At 42.6% G+C, this 26,647-nt stretch overlaps 1 protein-coding gene across 2 annotated transcripts in view; it reads right to left on the bottom strand.

Annotated features, from left to right (window-relative positions):
- The window catches only part of LOC133439323 (inactive phospholipase C-like protein 2), a 65,652-nt gene that overhangs the window by 6,421 nt on the left and 32,584 nt on the right, over nt 1–26,647 (bottom strand). The window contains exons 4-5 of one of the 2 annotated variants that reach the window (XM_061717471.1): nt 23,530–23,733; nt 13,473–13,548 (exon numbers count right to left, since the gene is read on the bottom strand). In XM_061717471.1, the coding sequence (XP_061573455.1) occupies nt 13,473–13,548; nt 23,530–23,733 (280 nt within the window). Of the gene's footprint in view, nt 1–13,472; nt 13,549–23,529; nt 23,734–26,647 lie in introns of those variants that run through there. The other variant, XM_061717473.1, reaches the window with a different exon arrangement.

The following is a 26,647-nucleotide window of genomic DNA, read 5'->3' as shown; positions in this document are numbered from 1 at the left end:
AACCTTGTTGGATTTTGTCATAACAAGAGCCCGCCCAAGGCATAAGGGAACTAAGCGGCTGCTTAGGGCCCCGTGACCACTAGGGGGCCCCCAAGAGTTAAAAGAAAATTATTTTTGTGTGAGTGATGATTCATACATGATCAAAAATGATCTATTTGATTATTTTGTTTCTTTTAGTAGGCCTACACTGTAGATGACACTCAGTATCACACTCAGTACTATATCACTTTAAATATTAAGTGTAAATCAACCCCAGGCTGCTCTTGTAGCTGAATTTGCTCCGATTTCAGATTAGAAACCATAGATGGGTAGAAACCTGCCAGGCTGACTATAGGATGATGGAAACAACACTGCTGCAACTGTGCAGCTCTTTGACCTTTTATCTGTTGCTTCTCTGTGTGGCCAGTAGGGGCAGTTGCTGACTTTGCAAAATATTAATTGAAAGATTTTTCTGCAAGTTTGTTAATCTGTTGTTGCTTCCATGGTCTAAATCACTGTGGATAACAATCTAACTACAACAAAAAGTTCGTACATCTACTTTTACAAGTGTATTTGTAATGACAGGGAAGAACATGAAATACGTTTATAGTGGGTGTGTGAATGATCAATAATCAGTATTATTGGTAGTAATAGAGGGCCCCAAAATGTAGCTTAGGGCCCCATGGAGGCTTGGGCCGGGCCTGGTCATAATGATGTAAAAGAAAGAGCTGCTGTCATTATTCCCGCTCCAGCAGGATTGTGTCTGAGGAAACGAGTGTGCGACCTTGAAGCCGCCTACACACCATCAGGTGCAAGGTCGGGCCGACTCGGCGCCAGGTAACCACACGACATCCCACCGAGGTGTTGAGGGGATGCGGAGGCACGGGGGGGGACACAGAAACGAGTGAACACAGAGGATGAAAAAATAACGAGGAGAGAAACAAGCAGCCGAGCCGGAGGAGGCAGCGAGGCAGATGATTGGCTAAAAGTGCCCCGGAAAAACCAGAAAGGCAGAGCGGAGACCCAGAGCAGGCAGGCAGACGTGACGCTCTTTCACTGTGAATTAGCATCGAGACGCCGAACACAGGAGGGATTTGTCTCACGAGGAGCTTCCCCACCTCCTCTCCTCTCCTCTCCTCCCTCCCCGTTCTGTTTTCCGCTTGCATGACTGAGTCCGAGTGCAGACATGTTTAACGTTGAGTCTGCGAGGAGATGGACTTCATCGATCACAACTCCTGATGACACGCACGTTTCCGCTCGCCGCACTAACGGCAGCCGGAGCAGGCCGAAGCCCCCCTTCCGGCGCTGTTGCCATGGAAACGTGCATCAAAGAGAGAGAGAGAGAGAGAGACCCCCTGGTGTGAAATCACGGTGGAGGTGTGGGGTTTGGGCTGAGCATGCAGGTATATCCTCCGGCGGCCGACGCCCTCGACGACACCTCCGACCCGCTGATGATGTCACGCCGCCTGCACCTTCATGTCGCCCGTTTCCTGTTTTCACCTCCAGCAACAGAGCCGGTTCTGCACATGAAGCATGACTGAGGTGCACGGCTTCCTCCGTTTCCCTCTCGCACACTCGGCTCACACTGGGGGTTGCCTAGCAACACTGTATGGAGTCTGACAGGCAAAGAAAGGGGGGGGGGGAGTTCTCCCCGAGCGTTTCTGCGAAGCAACACGGCGAGATGATTCCTCCGGTCGTCGTAAACACGTACAGTAAGGAGCGTCAGGGAGGAGAAGCAGCTCAGGTTTTAATCAGAACAAACATTTTCATCAAGATGTTTTGACCGTATAGAAACGTAATTCTCGTCAGTTGTGTGAAATAAGACCTGGAAACAGGCATTGTGGCATAGAATTGTCAAATTGGTTTAATTCACCATACGAATTGTTACAGATTACTTTTGTAATACTGTATTTGACCCGGTCTTTGTCCCTAAGAATGAGATGTACCTGCTGTACTCTACTGCCCTTACTTTTTAACAACTTGTGCTTTTTATAATTTTACCTCTTTTCTTATCATTTTATTTCATTTTATTTGTTATTTACTGTTTAATTGTGTCTTTCCGCTTTTAATGTTGATGTAAAGCACTTTGAATTACCTTAAATTGTGCTATACAAATAAACTTGCCTTGTATTTATTCACTTCCCACATCAGACAGGCAAGCAATGGAAATTAAACAAAGATTGATAATGACTCGAGCTGTCACAATTAATTAATACATCTAGGGTTCAATAAAACTGGGAAAGCAAGACGGTCATAATCTCTCAGAGCCTTGTTTACTTGTGTTCTCTATCCGGCAGTATGAAGCTCTAAGAAACGCTGAGTATGAGGTGACAAGGCAGGAACTTTAGCTGGAAATGCTGCACTTCAGAAACGCTTGATAGTTGAGGCAGAAAAAATGCTGAAATGCTGATTTTGCAACTTGGCTGAGTCATATGTACAAGTCCATGTTGGTTTGTATTATTCACGGCTCGGCGGCTGGAGGCCGGTGAAGGCCGGGTTCTCCTCCAGGCACGAGTCACATGACCTGTGATGCAGACTGACAGGAGCTTTTCTGCTGGACGACATTTTAACCACGTTGAAGCTCCAACTCGGCGACTCGGCCGAAGATGTTCAAGCGATGTGAAACTTCCCTCCGTCCTGGAGGAAGATGATGACTCCTCCAGCAGCCGGCCTGCACTGATGAGTTTAATTAACCTCCTTTTACATCACATTTGGCAAATGCTTCATCCAAGGTGACTTACGACAGAGGAACGCCATTAAGACACGGTGGCATCGTAGATCACAAGGACGAGGACGTCCTGGTGGAGGAACGTTTTAACCCTTGTGTTGTCTTCAGGTCAAGGAGGGAGGAAGGGAAGAAGGGAGGAAAGAAGGAAGGAAGGAAGGAATGGAGAAAAGAAGGAACGAAGGAAGGAAAGAAGAGAGGAAAGAAGGAAAGAAGGAAGGGTGAAAAGAAAGAAGGAACGAAGGAAGGAAAGAAGAGAGGAAAGAAGGAAGGAAGGAATGGAGGAAGGAAGGAAGGAAGGAAGGAAGGAAGGAAGGAAGGAAGGAAGGAAGGAAGGAAGGAGGAAAGAAGGAAGGAAGGGAGAAAAGAAGGAAGGAAGGAAAGAAGAGAGGAAAGAAGGAAGGAAGGAAGGATGGAGGAAAGAAAGAAAGAAAGAAAGAAAGAAAGAAAGAAAGAAAGAAAGAAAGAAAGAAAGAAAGAAAGAAAGAAAGAAAGAAAGAAAGAAAGAAAGAAAGAAAGAAAGAAAGAAAGAAAGAATGGAGGAAAGAAGGAAGGAAGGGAGAAAAGAAGGAAGGAAGGAAAGAAGAGAGGAAAGAAGGAAGGAAGGAAGGAAGGAAGGAAGGAAGGAAGGAAGGAAGGAAGGAAGGAAGGAAGGAAGGAAGGAAGGAAGGAAGGAAGGAAGGAAAGAAGAGAGGAAAGAAGGAAGGAAGGACGGAAGGAAGGAAGGAAGGAAGGAAGGGAGGAAGGAAGGAAGAGAGGAAGGAAGGAAGGAAAGAAGGAAGGGAAAAAAGAATGAAGGAAGGAAGGAAGGAAGGAAGGAAGGAAGGAAGGAAGGAAGGAAGGAAGGAAGGAAGGAAGGGAAAAAAGAATGAAGGAAGGAAGGAAGGAAGGAAGGAAGGAAGGAAGGATGGAGGAAAGAAAGAAAGAAAGAAAGAAAGAAAGAAAGAAAGAAAGAAAGAAAGAAAGAAAAGAAAGAAAGAAAGAAAGAAAGAAAGAAAGAAAGAAAGAATGGAGAAAAGAAGGAAGGAAGGAAAGAAGAGAGGAAAGAAGGAAGGAAGGAAGGATGGAGGAAGGAAGGAAGGAAGGAAGGGAGGAAAGAAGGAATGGAGACAAGAAAGAAGGAAGGAAGGGAGGGAGGAAGGAATGGAGACAAGAAAGAAGGAAGGAAGGAAGGAAGGAAGGAAGGAAGGAAGGAAGGAAGGAAGGGAGGAAAGAAGGAATGGAGACAAGAAAGAAGGAAGGAAGGAAGGAAGGAAGGAAGGAAGGAAGGAAGGAAGGAAGGAAGGAAGGAAGGAAGGAAGGAAGGAAGGAAGGAAGGAAGGAAGGAAGGAAGGGAAAAAAGAATGAAGGAAGGAAAGGAGAAAACAAGGAAAGAATGTATGAGGGGAGAAAAGAAGGAAGGAAGGGAACCAAAGACAGTACAAGGGTTAAAGAGCTTCTCAAAGGTGGAGAGGGACAACGCTGCTCGTGACCACCGGTAGCCGTGAGGGAGAACAGTCTCCACTCGACGTGAAGAGAGGAGAGTTGGTGTTTTATGAAGAGCACAGCGCTCGTAAAAGGGTGGAAGGTGCAGACCCCGAGGTCACCTTGTGTTTTAGTCGAGGAGCCACAGGCCGCCGCACTCTGGAGCTTTAGTGGTCCAGAGGCTTGAAGGCTTGAGTAGCGGAGATACAATCACAGCCTGTACCAGCAGTTGAGTTGCATATGGAGCCAGATAAGGTATTATTTTAGATGTGCTCCGCTTCAATCTCATTAAAATCACTTGTAGCTCTCATTAAAACTTGATCAGGAACTGATCAGAGAATCAGTAAGTCATGAGTCAAATCATTAACATCGATGAAAATCTCACCGATTTCGCTCAAACTAAACACAACTCCAACCCCAGCGGCTAGGTGAGCACATCCTGTAACCACGCAGACGTGGCCGGCGGCTATCTTCACCCTCAGTAGTCCGGTAGACATTGGGATTGGGATCGCGAGGTTCAGCTGGTCCGCGTTTGCTTTCACGCTGCACTTTATCAAGTTTATGTTGCCATGGAAACGTGCATCAAAGAGAGAGAAAGAGAGACCCCCTGGTGTGAAATCACGGTGGAGGTGTGGGGTTTGGGCTGAGGATGCAGGTATATCCTCCAGCTGCCGACGCCCTTGATGATGATGTCACGCCGCCTGCACCTTCATGTCGCCCGTTTCCTGTTTTCACCTCTAACAACAGAACCGGTTCTGCACATGAAGCTCGCTCGTCTGTTGGTTAACTTCCATTTTCAATCTCCACGATGCCCTGCGTTGTAGCTCTGGCTTTGGTTCACTTAAGGCGGACCGAGATCTACTGAGCACTGAGCACAGAGCTAGCACCCAAAGTACAATAAAAACTTTCACTCAGACAATCAACACAATTAGTGATGCACCAAAATTAAAATTAGTGGCCGAAACCGAAAATAATAATAAACACTTGGCCGAATACCGAACAATACCGAACATGGTTCTTCGCAGTTTTTCATTTATTTTGCCAATTTTTTCACCATTGCATAAATTTGATTTAGGCATGCTTTTCAAAGAAAAAAATCTTTTGCTAAATTACAAGGTAGAAAATATTTATTGAACATAGAAAACTGAACATTTTTTAATTTCCCAGCATTATGTTGTTTTGGTTCCACCTCCTGGTGAATGTTAGGTAAAATTCTTATGTGGTTACTTTTTGGTTGGCCAACGATTTATGTTTGTGGTGCGCAACTGTTACGGGAGCGGCCAGTCTATTTCCTTATATTACAACGCCGTTAATAATTGTTCGTTTTTTTTCCCACTTATTCCACCGAACACCGAAAGTGTTTTTTTGCCATTTTCGGCCGAACAATTTTGGTTCCCGAACAATCGGTGCATCACTAAATACAATGATTCATGAAGTATGAACCTTTAATACTCTGAAATTCCCGATACTGACAACCTGTCATGGCTATGAACACAAGAATCCACCTCCCTCCATCTTTTAATAATTCACTGCTTGTTTACAACCAGGAAGCAAAGTGGAACACGCTAGTCTCCTATCTGACTCTGTTAAAGGGACGAGGGAGACTGGAGGAGAGGAGCTGAGGATGCCCAGAGTGAGACGGGTTAAGTGCGAGGTTCAGCTCAGCCGTTGCAGCTCCGTCTGTCACAGCCTCCAGCTCCTTCCTCTGATTTCTGTCAGATCAACTTGAATGTTTATAGTCAAGAGCCTCTTCAATGTTCAGTTCCTTTCCCAGTTTGGATCATAACACACTCTCTTGATACGTCACAGATGCTAAAAGCAGGACAGACCGGTGCCTCCCTGCTCCTCCTGCAGCCCCCCCCACCCGTCCCGTCCTGGTTTATTTTAGGAACAGAGACACCCCTGAGATTAAGCAGCGATGCTCCCGGCTTGTCAAATATTGATGAGGGATTGGAGGTTTGGTCGGGATAAACACGTTTCCCAGCAGAATGACCAGCAGATTCACTGACGGTTGAAAGGATGCTTACATAATGAGCAGACCTGCAGATCTCAGCCTGCTCCTTCCTCTGCAGCCCCCCCTCCCTGCACAGAACAGAACAGTGCATCTGCACATTTCAGAGCATCGTCTGTGCCGCCTGGGTGCTGCAGGTGGAGCCGCCCGGATGCCCTGCATGCTAAGTGAGACCTGAGAGAGTGTGGGGTGAAGGGAGTGACACCCCCCGTTAGTGCAGCAACACCTGCCTGTGTGAACTCTGACACCGTCTCCATGTGAGGGCCCGTCTCAGAGGATGGGATGGATTCTGCACCATTTATTCTTTATTTATTGTTGGCTTTATCTCGCAACAACAAATCACCATCAAATTAAAAGCATCAAAATATAAAAAAAAGCAAAACAATTTAACAGTCTCATCCAGAAATGCGTATGTATGTGTGTGTGTAGTGTGTATGTATGTTTTTATAATATATGTATATATATACCGTATATATATGTGTATGTATATACAGTATGTGTGTGTGTATGTATGTATATGTGTAGGCATGTGTATGTATGTGCTAGGGCTGGGCGATATATCGAGATTTTAATATATATCGATATATTTTCAAACACGATATGGTACGAGACAATATCGTTTATATCAATTTAAAAAAAAATAAAAAATTATTTTTTTTTTTACATTTTTTTTTTAATGATTTTGATATAGCTTATTTTGTGACAAATTGACTTGAATGTTTTATTTGAGATTTGCACAAACTGTCAACCTCAGTGGAAAAGTCTGCCTGTTACTGTCTACATTGTATTAATTGCACAGTGTATTTTAATTTAATTGTTGTGCAGGAAAGGGATATTTGTTTTATTTTATTCAAGAAGCATTGTGTGACATTTGGCACGAGGCTTTGTATTAAAACTGACTGTTTTTTTAAGGGTTTGCCTCAGAAAAAATGAAGCTAACAGAGATGCTATGCTATAATGCTTTGGGGGAAACCCCAATTAAGGCACAGAAAAAATATCGAGATATATATCGAGTATCGCCATTCAGCTAGAAAATATCGAGATATGACTTTTGGTCCATATCGCCCAGCCCTAGTATGTGCTTATGTATATACTGTATAGAATTATATTTAGTAATGACATGTGGAATATGCTGTATGTTTGTGTACAGTTATTTTGTTTAGACTCGGGCAACTTCTCATATGGATTTATTTATGTATTTTGTTTCATTCTCTAAATCCTAAATCCACTAGTTCTTAAAAACTAACTAACTTTTTTTGAAAAGGGTATAGGCGTCATAAGCTTAAGCTTCAGTCTACACCTTTTGGTCCTTGGTTTTTAGTTAAAATATATACCAAAAAATTATATTTTTTGTATTACACTGATGATTTACACCTGTACTTTGGGTTATTTGTGTTGTGGAAATTGAAAAGACAAATAAACTAAAACTTAACAACAGCAAAATAATGTGTTGGAGAGGGAACAGGAGGAAGCAGAACGCTTATTTAGTCCTGTCCCTTCCACACAATATCATATCATATGCCGTAGAAAATATAAAAATTAAAAATTAAAATAAGAAAAGAAAAAAAAGACAAAATAATAACAAAAAATTAATAAATACAACACAAACAATTAATAAACAAAGATCAAGGCATAATTAAACTAGGCTTCTACAATATCCTAAACTCAAAAATGTAGTTTCCCAGTCACTTTGAAGTCAACCGGGGCTGCGGCTGAAACGGTCCGGGCCGTTGGGAGAGGGGAACCGAGTTCGTAGTGACCCAGTTTCTAGAAAACCCACACCACACGCACACGCTGGAAGCACCAACGCGAGCGCACCCTCCTGCACAGATGCACACGCGTAAACACGCTGCTGGGATGCAAACAAGAAAAAAACTCAAGTTCAAGTTCATCAGTTTGCCATCTGTTGTGTCCTCGTTTGCAGATGTTGGCTGCTAAATTCTCTCCAGCTGTTGTTTAATAATCACGTTAAAAATACTTGAAAACAAAAGCCCGGCTAAGCTTCCTCGCACGCTTTTGAGGAAAGGTTTTGACTACTTGCATTTTTCAAAAGAGAAACATCTCAAGGGTAAAATTCTTCTCAAACTTAGATGAAGTTATCTTTTAGAAGGTAAAGAATATAGAAATCACAGGTGAAAATGTGTGAAGTGTTGGTTACGGTTGGGGAACATAAGCTGGAAAAACGATGGAGACGTCACACGAGCTTCTGCAGAAGCTGAAGCCACGAATGGAAAGTGAACCTGACATAACAGTAAAAACCAAACTATGGGCAGAAATATGTGCCACTAGAAACTGAATTTGAATAATAATCCTTTTAATAATTGCTGCCAACACACAGCACATACAGTATGACACTATTGAGTTCCCACCCTCAGTGCAACATCCCTGAGTTTTCTCTGACTTTCTTGACCAAATCCCATATCCAGCAAATAAAGTAATAATTAATGTTTTGCTTAAAGGTATAGTCGGTCACACACTCCTCAGCAGAAATTTTTCTACAAAACGGCAAGATATAAATCTACACTTTTTACACAGAATGGAGAAAACACAATAGGTTTCGAAATATCTAGCTCCCATTGGTTGTTTATATCGATGAAAGAAAATAGAGGTTATAGTAGGCTACGTGAAAAGGAGTTCTTTGTATCTGCACTCGATTGTTCTTCCTCCGGAAGACCCAGATGTCTGGCACAGTAAAATTGAAATTGAATTGTGTGGCAGGTTGGAGAGGTGGATGGGACACGCACCTGTGTCCCATCCGCCTGAGTGGCTGGTTCTCTCCACCTGCCTGCCTTATAAGGCGGAGCCGGACAGCAGCAAGGGTCGGAGGAGCTGCTGTCAGGCTGTGATGCTTGTGCACTGTGGGTGATTATTAAATAAACGGTTCTGCACGAAACTCTGTCTCTCCGTCCTTCGGTCGGGCCCCGTGGCACGCACCCTGCCACAAATTGCAAGAACTGAATTTGAATTGTGAGAGCTGAATGTAGATTCAGTTTTTCAATGCAATGATTCAAATTAAACAATACAAATTCAAATTATGTGATTCAGATTCAGTTTTTTAATGCAATCATTCAAGTTGAGCAATTCAAATTCAAATATAAATTGTTCAAATTCAGTTTCTAGTGCCACATATTTCTGCCCATACCAAACATCTCTGGATCAGAACTGTTGGACCTACCTGGAGAAGAAGACACGCTGATTCCAGCAGCGATGCCAGCCTGAATCTCTGTCATCAGATATGATTGAGAAACACAGACTGGACCTTATCAAGACTAGAGAAGTCATCACAACGCACGACTAACAGAGTCTGTTATACTCGACTGTCTCTTCAGATCAAGTCACTCCCTGCGTCCAGGTAGATCCGCCGTGACATGGAGACTCTGACGGGTAATGTGAGTAAAGTCGTCTTGTTACAGAACCTTGTCCTGCTGGGAAAACCTGCATCTGAGCATCACGTTAACGTTGTTTTGGCAGCTGCCACATATCTTAAAGGCTTTACAGAACAATTGTGCATCCCAACATGACAACATCATTCCTCCTTCAGGAGCTCAGCAGACGGGCTCTCAGCGATTCTTACTGGAAACATCCAGAGAACACGACAAAGAGGCCGAGGTGGAGACAGGTCCCATCAGACAATCAGACAACAGACTTCTATTAGCCACAGAAGCGAAGGTGGATGCATCCACGACTCCTGCACTGCCAACAATGAAACATCCTTAGACCAGTCTTGGTGGGTGTTGATCGGTGACATTACCGTATTTTCCAGACTATAAATCGCTCCCGAGTACAAGTCGCACCAGCCATAAAATGCATAATGAAGAAGGAAAAAACATATAAGTCGCACTGGAGTATAAGTCGCATTTTTGGGGGAAATTTACTTTATAAAATCATTCAAAACATGTCATCTTGAAAGGCAATTTAAAATAAAAATAGAATAGAGGCAAACACAGGCTGAATAATTGTACGTATACTAATGTTACATGACCCAACTGAGAACGTGCCTGGTATGTTAACATAACATATTAAGAGTTATTCTGATAACTATAGCATAAATAAAATGCCAAGAAGTTTACCAAACCATCCATGTCACTCCAAATAACTCAAATCCAATGAAATCTTCGTCTTCTGTGTCACTTTTAAACAACTCCGCTAACTCTGGAGGTAGAAGATGTGGCGCTTCCTCTTCTACGTAGCTAATGTCAGAATCATCGTCAGTTGCAGTTCACCCTCTTGAGGTTTAGTGTGAAAATAACATGTGAAATGATAAACCGGTAATAATGTGTTAATAATTTCACACATAAGTCGCACCCCCGGCCAAACTATGAATAAAAACCGCGACTTATAGTCCGGAAAATACAGTAATTCAGTTTGTCTAAATGTCGTCTAAGAGCTTCTCCAACAGTCCAGGTGCAGGTTGGTGATGATTCATTGATACTTTCAGGTGAAACTCGGTGACTCAGAGACACTGAACTGTTGATCCAGGAAACTCCCAGATCTTAATCTTATTGTTCTTGTTGACAAGCAGGAAATGACCACGATGATCAACTCGGGAGCAGCGGGCCAATAGAGGGCGCCGCCCCACCACGCCCCACGAGAAAAGATGCATTAATAAAAGAAAATACTTCAAAATATATGAATATACTTTTTTAAATGAGAAGATAAATAGTATATTTTAGTATTTTAGTATATAGTAAGTGAGTAAAACTCTTTTTTTGTCTAAAGTGACTGATTGGTTGCGTGTTTCCTCCCCGGTGCCGCCCTGCTGCCCCCAAAGCTACATGTGAATGCAGCTGGATTTACATGCCACCGCCCCGCTACGTAACTACGTTACGGTCGTCTGTCACAAGCCATGAGTTTGAGTCTGAGTGGAAGAAGCAAAATGGAGAAGAGAAATTAAACTCAGTGAAGTCACTTAAAACCACGCCGTTTGAGAGAAGCTGGACGTGAAACAGCTCGGACCTGATCAGCCAGACAATAGCTATCAATCGACCATCGACTCAGTCTCTGTCCAGGAATCATGCAGCACTTCAGACAACATGCCAAATATCGGGTACATTAGTATGTTTAATATTTCTGATATTGTGTTTTTCCCTGTGATGCTTGAACTTAACATTTCTTGTTGTTTTACCGGGAAAGTAAAGCTGAACTTCTCTCCTCTGGTCCTGTTCAGAGGTTCCCTCCCTACGTTTTCTGGAGAACACAATATCAGTGTATCTCAGCTGGCAAAGACACACTGTGTACCAGGTGACCTTCAGGTGACCTCCAGGTGACCTCCAGAGGGGAAATAGAAGCTAAATGTGTGGTGTTGGTCTTTTACAATGTTTTTAATCGTAGTGGTGTGTTGTGCAGAAAAGTGGGACACACCTTAGAATAGATCATGTTTAATATATTTGGTCTACTTTTATAGAGGTGCTATGTTAATTAGCATTTTCTCTTAAATTAAATGAACATAATACATGTTTTATATATGAGAACATATATATTCTAAAGCTGACTTCTACCCATGTCCATTCTATTAAGTTGATGCATTCATGTTTTAGGGTTGTGACACCATCTCAGACCTTGCAAGAGACCGGTTCTGCTGCACCGAGCAGCTGATCACTGCTGCACTGCTGCAACCAGCAGGACTACGACCCTGAAGCAGCGCTGAACACCAGGGAGGCTTATCCTCTGAACTGGGCCTCATCTATGATGAGTTCTGTGGTTCTGTACCAGCTCTTCATGGGGAAGCATCTTCACAGCTCCTCTGACTACAGCTGATCTGAGAGCTGCTGCTGAACAGAATCAGGACCTTCCTCAGAAACACAAAGGCACAGCATCGTCTCCATGGAGAAGAAACTTGTCAAAAACATCCCTGACCTTAACCAGAGTCATTCAAAAGTTTGCTTCTCTCAAAGATAGAAGTTTATGTACAAAAATAAAACACTGCATGTCATAATGTTGCTCTTGTAAATTATATTTGTTTAAATACACTGATGTGATACTTTAGTACATTATTTGCCTGCTTTTTGGTGTATGTGTATTTTGGAGTTTGGTATAGCCCCCCCGGAGAAAACTACGAGCAGCACGCCAGAGCAAAGTTTTGAGGAAGGCTGCAAACACAGTAAATATTTGAACAAATCTGATGTATTTGCCCGTAAAAGCCGCAGAAACTTCAGCGCACCAGGGAAACATGATCTAAGAATAGGGAAGAAAGTTAGCCAAAACCACAATTTCTATTACTCCCAAATGTTTTAACCACAACTACAGTTGCACAAGCGCTTCCCACACACTGACCTTCCCCAGGTAGACAGAAGTACATCAACCACTGGCAAATAAAACTGAAGGCTTTAAAGAGAAGACGCCCCAGAAAAGGCTTAGATAAATCAAGATATTTAGTTTCTAGAATATAACCAACGTGATACATGATCTACTGACTGAAGTCACACTGGACTGAGAACAACATGAGCATGTTCAGCTGCGCAGATGTGAGCAGTTGTGAGGAGCACACTATGTTAAAGCACTGGCCAGCATTTAGTAATGGATGACCTTTTAACTCCAGGGAAAGCACAAAGTTCCTGTTTGGTGACGGTTAAAACAACAAAGCGGTGCTTTTCCACACGCCAAGATAAAACACAACTAATGTTTCAAAGTTCATCCCAGTAACGCAAAGCTGCAGCGATGACGGCCCACTTTCACCCCCCTCCGAACTCGCTGACCATTTAAATAGGCTTACTTGCTCATAAATCAACCTTTCATATTAATCAGAATTTACTGCCAGAAAATTCAGCCTTATGAATCATACAAATGTCAAAATTAAGAGGTTTAGACCATATTACTGGCACGCTGCAGTGCTTAGTTAATACCACATGAGCGGCCCCAGAATAAAGACAGACCTCAGGCCTCTTGAGTCAGAATCGCTGACCGTGGAAGTGTTTCTCGAGTCTGCCTGAGAACATATTCTCAAATCTGACGGCCCTCGCTTAAGTGCTGCCGTTCAAACGCACTTCCCAGAAAAACTGATTGATTCAACTTCTCCCTGAGCTACACTAAGTCAATATGTATGAGCAGGTCAGAAGGCCGATACTTGTGTTGCTGCATGAAAGGCGTGTGAGGTTCCCCTGGTTCCTCTGTTTGAGCAGCTGCTTTTCAAAGACAACTGCAACCAAATCATGTTTATGGACATCAATTGAATGGTAATTCCACTTATGCAAATTCATCTCACTGATAAGGGTTTTATAGTTTCAGAGAGAGACGCTGGCGCACACGAAAACGGTTAGGAGCTGGCCAAACAAAGGCCCTGCCGGCGTGTCTCACCTGTTTTTTGAGTGTGTAGGATTCTCTCGTAGACGCCCTCGGAGCTCTCCAGCAGCGTCTTGCTGGTCTGGATCACCTGCAATCACACAATCGTTTTAGTTCATGTCAAACAGCAACCAACTTTGGTGTTGAAGATAATGCAAGAAAACTTGCAGTTCCACAACTGACCACTGGGAGATGTTTCCAAAAATGATTCAATCTCTGTTAAAGCGGCACTATGTAACTTTTCCACCTTAATATAATATTTCCAGTCATTGTGATGGTACATCAACTTCCAACAGGTTTAATGACACCTCTGTCATGGTCTGAGGGGTCTGTATCGCCGTCACTGGCACTGTGTAACTTTGAGGAGCATGGTAGGAACCCTGCCACACTAAAAAACTACACATTTTTACGGCTTTGACTGCTTTACGGCATACGTCACTTCCCCCTCCTTCCCGATTCACAGTCGAGACGAAAATGGGCGGGGCGTGGAGCGCAGCTCCGCAGAAGCTGGTAACCTGTTGCTGTGTCGTGGCTGCAGCAGCTCCACACAACAGACGTGGGGAAAAGATCGCTAATGGTTTAACTTTTCACCGCTTTCCTGCTTGGAGGCAGAACCACAGAGGCCAAGTATCGTATATAACAGAGTAAAAGAGTGAAAGAGTCGTCGGCTCGCTTGGATCGCTGCTGTAACAACCGAATTTTATTTTTTACTTCCACACAGTATCACAAACACTCACACAGGCCGGGGTCGGATCATTCACACGGGTTTTATTCCCCACTTCTCCAGCTAAACGCAGTTGCTGGCCAGCTCTCTGCGCTGCGATTAACCCCAATCTTCAGATAAAACTAGTTTGTTGAGGAAAAAATATTAACTCTTATTAGTAGCTGCAGAGGAAAAAAATAATCTCACGCGGAAAACAAAAATATTGCTCACGCCTCGGAGTCTCTTCAGCATAATATAGCGGTCAAAAAAAAAGAAAAGAGAAGTAAGAGTAATACAAAACATGTACTGTATGTTGTACTATTATACAAATTTATTGAAACACATGGCGAGTCAAACATTTACCAAGGCAGCTGCCAAACACTCCTAAACAAGGTAGTCTAAGACGTGGGTTCTGCAGAACTCCGGCAGTAAATCCTTTCTAAAGAGTGCAGCTCCGACGAGGAGCTCCATTCTCATTATTTTCTCCATATACTGCTCCCTGGCTTCCCTGTTTAAGGTATCCCGGTAAATTCCAGTTCCTTTCCAGCAGTTTAACATCTTTTTTTTGCGTTCCGTCTGTTCACTTGGTGAAACAGAAAAGTCCGTCCCATCTTCATTCGCTATCAAAACAAATGCACGCGACGGGACAGGATCTTTCCGGCAGTACGCGCTGGTGCTCATGGGAAACGTAGTGTTCTTTCTGGTAAAGCACTACCGCTTTTGTCCAAAAGATGCCGCCAAACTCAACAAAAGCTGAAAGTTACGTTGTGCTGCTTTAACCTTCATGTTAAAATGTCCAACTCTGCAGTATAAATAAAGATATTTACAGTCTGGATCAAGCAGTGGTTCTTTTATTATATTTATTTAACCTTTATTTAACCAGGAGAACCTCGTTGAGATTAAAAATATCCCTTTTCTAGTTTAGTTTCAAGACCACTGGGAGATGTTTCCAAAAGTGATTCAATCTCTGTTAACCTTCATGTTAAAATGTCCAACTTTGCAGTAGCAATAAACAAATTTACAGCCTGGTGCAAACAGTGATTCTTTTATTTTATTTATTTAACCTTTGTTTAACCCGGAGAACCTTGTTGAGATCAAAAATCTCTTTTCTCCAAAGCAGAGCAAAGGGTGGTCCCAGCACAGCTCTGCTAGTCCTTGATTCAACTCTGGAAACACTTTCAGATGTTGTTTCAGTGGTGACATTTAAAATGAGGATGTTTGGACAGATTTGATCAGACATTCAGGAGCATCATCGGTTAGAATGAGCTGAGCCAGTCTGGTTAAAATAGCTGAATTTGACATAAAGCGAGAAAGAGGCTTCAACAGAAAGCCCCTGGGTGATGTCATAGGGAGTTGTCCTCTTCTTCTTATACGGCCACTGGCCAATATTTGCTTTTATTTTCAATATCAACTAAAGTGGAACAATAACACGAAGCAAGCGTCTGTCACGGCATATTTCTAACCAAGGAGAACTGAGAAGTAACGATGTTGTTGGAAGGATGTCGGTGGGTGTGGTTGCTGCCTTGCATTTTTACAAACCAAAATGGGAGGGAAGTCCCCAGAAGCTGTTGGATTGTTTATTAGAGGTTCTGTTCTCCCGTCAAACTGGGACTGACCCGGTTTAAGGGGGAAAAATCCAGACTGAGAAACGTTTCATAATCAAGGTCATCAGATGTAAACATGCTATCTGTGACGGTGCAGCTGTGACAGAAGTTTAGCCGCTCTGATGCTATGCCCAAAGAAAGTACACAAACTGTGAAGACCTGCGGACTGCCGAAACTCTCACGGTGAGACATTTGCATATTTAACAGCTTGTCCCCATGATGACCCCACTGCAAAAGAAGAGAAAAGAAACTCCCTCTTTGCCCACAGAGGACAGCAGAATGCTGTTTCAGGAGGTTAATGATGCATATGTAGGCTGTTACACACAGAGGGAAATACACACTGACTTAACAGGATGCTTTAAAACACCATCTGGCTCTTTATTTCTCAAGGTACAGTTCATTTTTCTGGACAGATTTTATTCTGCTGCTGTGGGTGCTTGGAGACAATAAAACTAAATACATCAAAAAGGGCTGGTGGGGGGGGGGGTCTTTGTGTTTGAGGCATTGACTTGTACATTTATCTATAAAATCCTGGGGAGACTTGGTCGGGTCGTGCCGCTGAACCAGGCTGCCCATCTCAGCCGTCACCATAAAAATCAAGACATGTAAAAACATGTGGTCCCAGATCAACATCACAAAGCCACAAAACAACAACATGGTGGCCTGTAATCGATTGGTGGAGCATGCCATGCCCACGGCGGCTCAGCGAGAGGGTGGGGGAAGTGTGTTTAGAAGTACACTGGAAACAGGTATTAGCAGAAAGTGAATCATGATAAATGATGGACTTGTGCATCCGACACAGCCGTCACTTAAAGCAGTTTCTCCCAACCTGGGGTCCGGGCCCCTCCTGGGGGGGCGCCAGAGATCTCTGTGGGGGTGCGAAACTTTGTCTGCTTTGAAATTATGCAGTTGTAAAAATTATATTTGCGAATGAATCATTCATAAGACATTGTTAGGAATAATTTATGAATGTCTTGAATATTTTTTTGTGTTTTTTATACACTGGTGACAAACACAGGAAATGATTTAATTCCTTATTATTATATATCATTACTCAACATTTAATCTACTCCAACAGATTGTTAAAGGAAAAATGTTAAAAAAATGTTGGTTTCAAATTAAAAGAGACATTTTTCAGAAATATTTTTATGTCCTTTTATGTCCTTTTGTGCGTGTTTTATACATTGGTGCCATTGGAGAAAAACAAAGTCATATGTATACAGAGTAAACCGAAGAGAAATGTATAAAAAAAACATAATTAATGTTCATTTTTCCAATTAAAGACTATTTTGGTGCTAGTACGTACGGGTCGGGGGGCCTGGCTGGTCTTAGACACAAGTAGGGGGGGCTCCAAGGAAAAAAGGTTGGGAACCACTGACTTAAAGGAGCATGAGGCAGGATTGAGGCAGGATTTATGAAAAAAATTCGTATACATTTTAAGTTTTCTAGTAATAATGTCAGATGAAGCGTTCCAAACCAAAAAGAATGAGCCCTCTAGCGTATCTCTCCGTTGCCTTGAACAGGCTGTGTTCTGCAAAATGTGCTGCAATTGTGACCGGAATTTCCTGCGCTGTCCTGCGGATGTGACGTCACATGACGCTGCATGCGCGTTCTCCCCGTTCTCCCATTGTCGGCTTCGCTGTTGGCTGCAGTACCCCCAACGGCCGTCGTGGTGAAAGGTGGCGCTAATGAGTCTCATTTCTTAAAAGGAGCCTCATGCAGGACAGACAGCTCAGATTTCCTGAAGGATTCAACCAGCCCCCGGGTCTGGCAGTCAGAAGGCGCGCCGATTTTTTCCAGTGGCCAGCCGCGGTACTGCAACCAAAAATCCCATGCGGCCCAGAAAGCTTTTTTCCCATAGACCGCAATAGTAAAAGAGAAGCCTCTAAAAATGTTCACAGGACACCTCCAGCTGTAATCCCCGGCAATTACTAATCTTTGTATTCTATATTTTTAAGTCATGGACTTTATATCCGTCAAAAATGTTTTATAACGGCCAGAAAAGTAAAAGAAAAGTCTCTTTCTGGGCGTCACGGCTGACGTCACAGCCGTGTCCGTGCATTCCACGGATGTTTATATTAATATATATTATGTAATTATATTATATTAATACATTAATAATATATGTAATGCTATACATGTAATAATATACATTAATTTATATATTATATTAATACATATTATATTAATATTCGCGTCATTGCCCCGGGGCATGATGGGAGGCCCCAGAGCATCATGGGAGGTGACTCAACTGCGCATGCTCTATGGGCCGCTGTATGCGGAAGTAAACCCGGAAGTCAGAGATTTTTTCGGCGGATGCGCTGGCTGAGCAGAATGCATTGAAATGAATGGGCGGCCATTTTTGACGTCCCATCCAGTTTTATAATAGATCCATGGATTCAACCCACAGCAAAGTTCACCGTCTATTCCTGTTTTAGTATATTAAAAACCCTTTTTTGACAATTTCTGTCCTAAAGTTGTGGACATTAGGCAGAATACCAAATAACGCCAGCCTGTTTGTCAAAGAGCTTATTTAAGGACAGACACTATGGTATAAAGTTGATCTTGAACGACCTCAAACTCTTTATCTGTGGTCCAGGCCTTCCTTCCTGAACCTCATGATGTCACCATGAAGCGTATTTGTGAAACAGCCATCTATTGGCCCGTTGGGTCTATTTTTCAAACAAGAGGAGGCAGAAATAAAGCCGGTTCTGAACCCTGAGGTATAGATAACTATTCTACAGTTATAAACCCGTTAATGAGTACTGTATCGGATAATTAACTTGTACATCAAGACATTTTCTGAGGACAAATATAAACACGTCCCCCCCAGTAACTGAATCAACATGTTATTCTGACGGCTGTAATGACTCAGTGATTGTGGCTGCTGGTTCACTCTGCAGCTGCGGCACTTAAACTCGTCTCAAATGCTGTGATTACCGTCCTGATGGGAGAAGAAATTACTGTCTTGGTGGCAAACAGCATCTCAGAAGTATTTATGGCGCTTTCGGCTCGACTTATCTCAACTCGGCTCGACTCAACTCGGCCCGGTTTCTTTTCCACTACAATCCAGCACCTGGAGCAGAAGTAGGAGGTTGGAGCTGAGCTTCTGCGACATAATTGATTATGTGACACAAATGAAGAAGAAAACAACACCAGAGTCGTAGAACCTGGAGGAGATGATAGATGTGCTGCTGGGTCTGTGGTTTGTGTTCGATATCAAGTTAAAACATGAGAGTGAGGGAAGCTTCAAGCGGCGATGCTTTTTAATTTTTTTTAGCTCGTCTCAGCGCTGCTGAAAAGTCCTGGTAGCCGTGAGCAGCTATGAAGAGACAGAGCTCCTGGTGGATCTGGTCATTGCTTATCGCCCGTCTAGATCCCTTTTTAATTCTCTCCTCAGCCACCAGGTTTATGAACATCTGCACCGCAGAGTTGGATCATGAAACAGACTTTTGCTGCCGTTGCTGGTTGAATTAAATGAACAAGAAGCCGTCAGAGTCGCTCTTTCACTGATGTCACATCCTGACTCAGACGTCTGACTCCAACCCCCCGACCAATCGGTGGCCTGTAGTGTGATGATGTCAGATACGGCCCGACTTAGCCGCTTAGAACCTCGGCAAAGTAGTTACAGAAAAGTATCTACTCTGCACGAGTAGAAAGCGCCAAACCAAGCCGAGTCGGGCAGAGTAGGTATTAGTGGAAAAGCACCATTAGAGGCATCTTCCGACTTAACTGTGTCATACCTGCCCACTAAATACCTCCTGAGTGATGAAGTTATAACATCAGAAGAATGATCTGCAAGTAAAGAGTCCAAACTATGAATCACAATTACTGGAAACACACATAATAAGCAGTATTCCGAAATGCAACTCGTCATTTATTCCTGTTTTCAATTAGCACAGGAGAAATATTGGGGTTACTGCTAAATAAAGAACCTATTCACACGGATTTGGAAGTCTGTTTGTTACAGACATTTGGTTCTCTCATCGTCTAAAAACGATGCCCTCGCTTGATCTGTTGTGAACATAAACGTGAAATCAAGCCAAGTTATCGAAGACTCTGATCTGGCGCTTGTTTCCTCCACACAAATGGGCAGCGACCGAGATCCAGTTTCTAATTTTGCCAGCTGGAATGTGAAAACCCACCTCCTCCCTGCGCTCAATTCTGACACGCTGCCCAAATTGATGATTGGACTTTTCCATATATTATTTACGTTTCATGGAGGCCGCCCTCGCTGGTTTCCAGCTCTGCCCCTCCCTGCCTCCCACCAGCACCTCCTCCTCTCTGCCGATGATTAAGACCTTAGACCTTCACACCACTTAAGCCGCCGCTCTTGACTTTATTTGATTTTGGCCCCTAAACATCAATCACTTTCTTGCCTTTTCACCTCCAGCTCAGTTTTCCTGGCACTGTTTCCATCAGAGCCGGTGACCTCAGCCTCGACTCTCAGAGGGCTCACTTTAATCAGTCTCAACTGGAATCTTTTCAACAATATCCGCTTTTTTAAGATGTTCACCTCTGATTCGCTTTTTTTTTATTTTAATGTACAAACCAAAGGATTGATTTAAAAACTTTAATGAGACAAATAAAGAACAGAAACAATAAATTATAACAAATCTGGATAAATAAATATTCAGCTATTTCTGCTTCACCTTCATTTAAACAGTTTACTGACAACAGACCAGCGGTAACAAAACAGGCTTGTTCAACAGCATCCCAAAAAACAAACCATAACTGATGCTGCTCCCATCAATCCCTGATGGGGGGGAGGAGGCTTGGGAATCACCTCTGACTCTCAAGAAAATAAGACTGCTATAAATACAGGACGGTTTATTATAAAAAGCACTTTATATGGTGTTGTTCCCTTTTTCGGACTTTGGCCATACATTGTGTCTCGATAAATTCAATAAAATCCTCTGTCAGTTCCGTTATACACCTTTTATCTGCCTACTTAATGTCAGAATACATTACAAATGGAGGAAACTAAACATTGTAATGTCAACGAGATGTGGGTCATCACCGAGATGAAAAACCAGTCCGCCTCAGTTAAGGATGCTCTCAGTGGTTGTTGGTGAAAGTCCAGTTCCAGAAGGAGGACAGAGCTTCTGGATGTGGAGGATGTAAACACCAAAACACAGCAACATTTACGGGATCAGTAGTGATGCTGAGTGATACTGAGGCCACGTTTACACATAGCCGGGTATTTACAAAAACGGATATTTCCCCATCTACGTTTTGAAAAATACCATCATTTACATCAGATCGTTTTCAAAATCTCTTCATTTACACTAACGAGAAGCATAAAGTCATGCTAGCCAATCAGAATCCTGGAAAAAATTTTTTGCTACGTGTAAACGGGGCCTGAGGTTAAGGCAACCCTAACTTTTTCACCTTAAAATTAAACTTTAACAAAATCCTCCGACATTTCATTGCCTTTGTAATTAACTGGCGCGGCGGCCGGGTCTGTTAGCACGGTGGGACGGTGGCAGTAAGGGTGCGTCCCAATACTCCCCCTCGCCCTCCTTTTCTTCCCTAACCCTAACTTTTGCGCGTTCCCGTGAAGGTAGTGGTGTCCCAATTCCTCTTTTCACCTAGGGGGAGGGGGCATAACGAGGGCTAGGGGCTGAGAATAGCCCCTTCAAATCGAGGGATTTCAGATGCTGACTTGGCGAGCGAGGGGGTATGAAAAAAAGAGGCTCTGCGTCGATTTGACTCGCCGACCGAAGGCAAACAGGCAGACTGGTCTCAGAGAAATAGAGAGAAATAATCCTGTGACTCGTCAGATTTGTTTTGGATGTTTCTGATATAATAGTCTTCAGAAACCACAAAGTAATCCAGCTGTTATCTGGGTAATTTACACACTTTCAGATAAAGTTGTAGAAGATCACGCCAGAATAAAGGGATTTATGGTTCCGCGTTACACCAACGCAGAGCCTACGGCGGAGGTTACGCAACCTGCGTCGATTTAACGCGGACCCAAGCTCCGGACCCGGCAGACAGAAATCTCTAAATTTCGGAGCAAATTTCTTAACAGGCGTAGCTACAACTGTTAGATTTCATCTATTAAACCAACATATTCCTAAATGATTTATTTCAGCCGGCGTGATTCTCAACAGAGCTGCGTCCCGGGAGAGAGTGTCTCTCCCGGGGCTGACGGAGCAGCCTGACCCGGCGGAAACGTCTCTTCTCGGGCTGTGAGCTGAGGCTGCTCCCCGGGGCCGGCGGCTCTTCTCATCTCCGAAAACATCGGGTCAAATTTCTTAACAGGCGTTATTTGGATAAACTGAGCCCCGGTTGGGGATCTTAAGGTTACCATTATACCTGAAAAAATATTAAAACTTAATAAAGTGCCATATTAACAGCGCTACAGCTGAAATTAAAACAGCTTTTGGCTCTCAGCTTCCTGATCAGGGAAGGGATGAAAACGAGGGGTAGGGGGAGAATTGGGACAGGCACCTGGGCCAAGTGCCCTAGATCTCAAGTGCCCTAAAATCTCCCCCTTCTTTTTTAGGGCTTAGGGAAGAAAAGAAGTGCGAGTGGAGAAAAGAAGGGCGAGTGAAGGAGAATTGGGATTGGGCCTAAATGAGACGGGGCGACTTGTCCTCAAAGGGAAGGAGAGGTAACTGAAGTGTCGCTTCCGGCCCACAGCAGGAATCAGCACCCACTCGACACCAGCGACACCCAGCAGGTGTCGGGCCTGAACAACCTGAATGTCGGCAGGGACTCATGTTGGTTGTGCCGTGGACAGGAGACGACACTGTTCAGCCGTCTCCATGTCCACTTGAATTAGAGGTGTCTGCTCATCGCCACAGAGTAGACAAGCAGAGTCGCACCGACTGTCTGACATGACGGCTGAAAGGACCAGAGGGGGAACAAAACAATAAAAAAGGAAAAATAAACCTGGAAATATACTTTATTTAAAATTACAATATAAAAAGATATATATATATATATATATATATATATATATATATATATATATATTTATTTTTTATATACAGTATATATATATATATATATATATATACTGATATATATATATATTTTTTTTTTTAATACAATAAATATGTATGATATATTAAATATATATATATATTAAAAAAAAAAAATATATATACATATATATATATATTAATAAAATAAATATGATATATTAAAATATATATGATATATATTATATATTACAAATGCAAAAAAAAATAAAAATAAAAGTTACAATATAAAATAACATTTCACAAGAAATATGTTGCTTTTTTATGTGCTAAAGGTTTGGTTGTCTTTTTCCACATCGAGGTAATCGAATCCAACAGGTTAAGCCTTCATCTAACCAAAAACTCTGTCATGTCCTTTTTTCCTTCCGCTGGAAAGTGTTTGTAGTTTCACCCCCTGCCTGAAACGATGCTGGATCGCTGCCGTGATAAGGAGCACGTTATGTTCAGGGGAATAATATCACCCTGGAACAGCCTCTGTGGCAAGTTGCATAACTTGTTAACATTGATTTTATTACTTAACAGAGTCCAGCCCTGTTACCTAACCATCTCCGCATGAACCCATTATGCGAAGTACAGCCGAGGTATTGATCTCATTGGAGTCCAAAAGCGGGTTTGCCGGGATGAATTGGATCTAATGATTGGAAAATTCATGCATGAATGAACGACTGTTGTAATATTTGTTTCTGTGAACTAATGCTTGCACAAACACCATGAAGGTGAACTGCTAGTAAAACCCACAGCTTTGGCTGAAACAGCTCTTGGTCTCTACTCACCATTTCGTAGGGGGTGACCACTTTCTTGAGAACCTCTGGGAGCAGGCCTTCGAACTCCAGGTTGGGGTACTGGTCGATGAGATTGAAGAGCAGGAGGGGGGTGTTGTCGGGTCCCATCAGTCGAGGGGAAAGAGCCAGGATGCACTGCTTCAGGTTAGCCACTGCTGAAAGGCCACAAAGCTCTTTGAAGGACACTACAGCATTCTGCAGGGGAGAGACATTACACATGTGCTCACATCACAAATTAAACTGGAATGCCAAGAAAAACCTGCATCTTTTGCCAATCAATATACAGAAAAACTTTGAAAAAAGAGAAAATAAGTATAACTCAAAAGGAACAGAGATCTTTCAAAAAACAAAATTCAGGACAAAATTAATGGTAGTTGTGTTCTGTAAAAGGTATCGCTTTATGGAACAATCTGGATACAGAAGCCAAAAAATGCAAATCAAACATTACATTTAAAAGAATAATAAAAGCCAGTTTGATAAAGAAATATGATAATTGTTAAGTTAGGTGGGTTTTCTTTTTTTTATCTCTCTCTTTTTAGCACCATTGTCATAATTTTTTCTTTGAATCAAAAAAGAATATGCCTATCTGTGTTTGACGACAGCTGTTTTGTGTTATTTTATAACTTTGTTGTAGTTTTGGTTTAGTTTTTTGTTTGTTTGTTTTTTAAATTAAGTTTCTTTATTATTTCTCTTCCCTTTCATTCAAGGAGATTTGTTGTAATTATATTGAACTGTTTTGTTTTTCTTGAAATAAAGAATACAAAAAATAAAAAAATCTAATCGCATTAAAAAGAAAAATAAAGACTGATAAAATGTACTTATTATTGTTGCTGCCTAAAATCTGTTGTTGAGCTGCAATAAAAATAAAACTGCGCCCCCTGAGATGGAGACTGTCCCGGAGGAAGTGCCTGGGAGTTCAGCCGTGATCTGTGAGAACTTTCGTTTTGGCTCTCGTTAGCGCGTCATAAGCACTCGATCCGTTTAAACAGACACCAGTATCACATGGAAATGAAACAAACACACACATATCCTTAACTTCCTGTGAGAGGCCAAATTTAACCCCTACACAAACAACCGGAGGGACACGCTGACAGGGCGGCCGAGATGTGTTGTAACCTCAAGGCCGGCGGCTCGTTATCACACAATGACTGCAACGTAAACACAGCCACAGAAATAAAAACTGGTCCCGGCTCTGAAGACGCCGGCGCGAGACCCACCGCAGACTGCCGACTTTCCAGAAGAGCGTTGCTCTGGTTAACGCCGGTTTGAGCAACGCTGATTTTACACATCCATTTACAGGTTGCAGTTGTGCCATTGATGCCAACAGGAAGATGGTGAAATGTGTGTATTACAGCAGATACACAGCTCTTTGTTATGTCCTGCTGCAAAGATGGTAAAATAATTTGAATTGGATTTACAGCTCCAGTCTTGTATAACTAAATTTAGACATCAGAACATGTCATGGCGTTTCTCAAAAAGACATAAGTTCAAATGTAATCTAGTTGAGACTGGTGGTCTCCTTCCAGAGTTCGTTCTTTTTTTAGATATTTGTGTTTGTTGAAACAAATCTGGTTACAATCTACGCTGGATGTCGGGGGCACAGGTCTTACTTTTCTTTTCCATTCTGTTTTTCAGGGCAACTTTTCAGAAAATTCAGAGAAAACTGCCATGTCACATGCCACCAGCAACAAAAATGGCCAGAGAAAAGCTCAAAACAAAAGGAGCTGGGTCACCGAGTGTTCTTGTGTTCTGTGACACAAACAGGAACACATTATTTTCAATGCCTTCCACCACAAAATGACAGTTTGTCACCAACACCCACTGAACTCTCAGTCTCTCTGGAAGAAAGCGTTGTAGTAACAAGTTTCCATCCACATCGTCATTTCAGGCCTCTTTTATGATAAAAAGGCCGGCCTTTTTGTCACATTATCAAAATATCCCATCACAGAATGATTCAGAAAAATCCCTCCATGCATTTCTTACTTTTTTATTTCTAATTACTAAGATCTCCAAATTCCTCCCGAAAAAGCCTTAGCCGAACCAAAACGCCTCTATAACTTAGAGATAGAACTTCATAGATTGGATAACAAACAGTAAAAGAGTTGTAAATTTTGATTGGTATATGTGTCATTGATTCTCAAAGGGCGGAGCTTAAATGAAAAAGGAATAGATAGATAGATAGATAGATGCCCTCCCCAGCTTTAGAGTTTTAATTCATTCCTTTAGTCAGCGCTGGCTGCCTTGACCCTGAGGCAGCCTATTAGTTATGCTGCTAAAGGCCTTGATTGCTGGGAGGATTCCCATGATGCACAGGGCTCCCTCTCCTCCGTCTGCTCTCTTCATTCTTCATGTATATATGCCATTAACCTTCAGTTTCTGTTTAGTTCTTTGTGCCACAGCAGGTGTTTGTAGACTGATGCACTGTTTAACGGCCTCCACAACAACACGACCCACACTTGAACTCGTCTTAGGGCGGAAACACAACTAACACACGTTCTGATGCTGCCGGAGGTGTCTTCCTGTTGAGAGGCAAATTTAATGGGAGGATTTGATTTGTTAGTTTCTATTTGAATAGAATTTGTATTATACAGCGTCAATATAGTTCTTATGAACTGAACATGAATTACTTTGATAACAGCATTAAAACTGGAGTCGTACACTTCTTCTGTAAAGTTCCCCAAGGTGATAATATTTAGCGAATGCTTTTATCCGCTTTTGGAGCCACGAACCACAGGGAGAACAAACCCCAGGTAGAACGGCTCCTCCTGGCAATCAAACCAGGAACCTGCTAACCAGCTAACCACTACGCTACTGCGCTCTTTAATATACAAGCTAAGCTGAAAATGCCCTTTGAAATCGTCTCCTAAGGAGTAATCTCCATTTCTTTCTCAAATTTGGCCCATGCGGTTGGTTTTATTTCCGACTTCTACCTCAAAAATGTTCCCCAACAACTACTCTGTTTAAGTCAGAACCAGGATGCGTAGTGCAGAACATCTGGCTGGAAACACGACAGACCATTGGATTTGCTCCAAACCAGGTAACGAAAACACTTGTGATGGCATGTTTTTCAAGTGACTTTTTCAAGGCCTTGCAGGTAAATTTGCTTTCG

Source organism: Cololabis saira, chromosome 3 (genome assembly GCF_033807715.1).
Source record: "Cololabis saira isolate AMF1-May2022 chromosome 3, fColSai1.1, whole genome shotgun sequence".
NCBI classification, from domain to species: Eukaryota; Metazoa; Chordata; class Actinopteri; order Beloniformes; family Belonidae; genus Cololabis; species Cololabis saira.
Note: the sequence above shows the minus strand (reverse complement) of the source record. Positions and strands in the feature narration are given on the sequence as shown.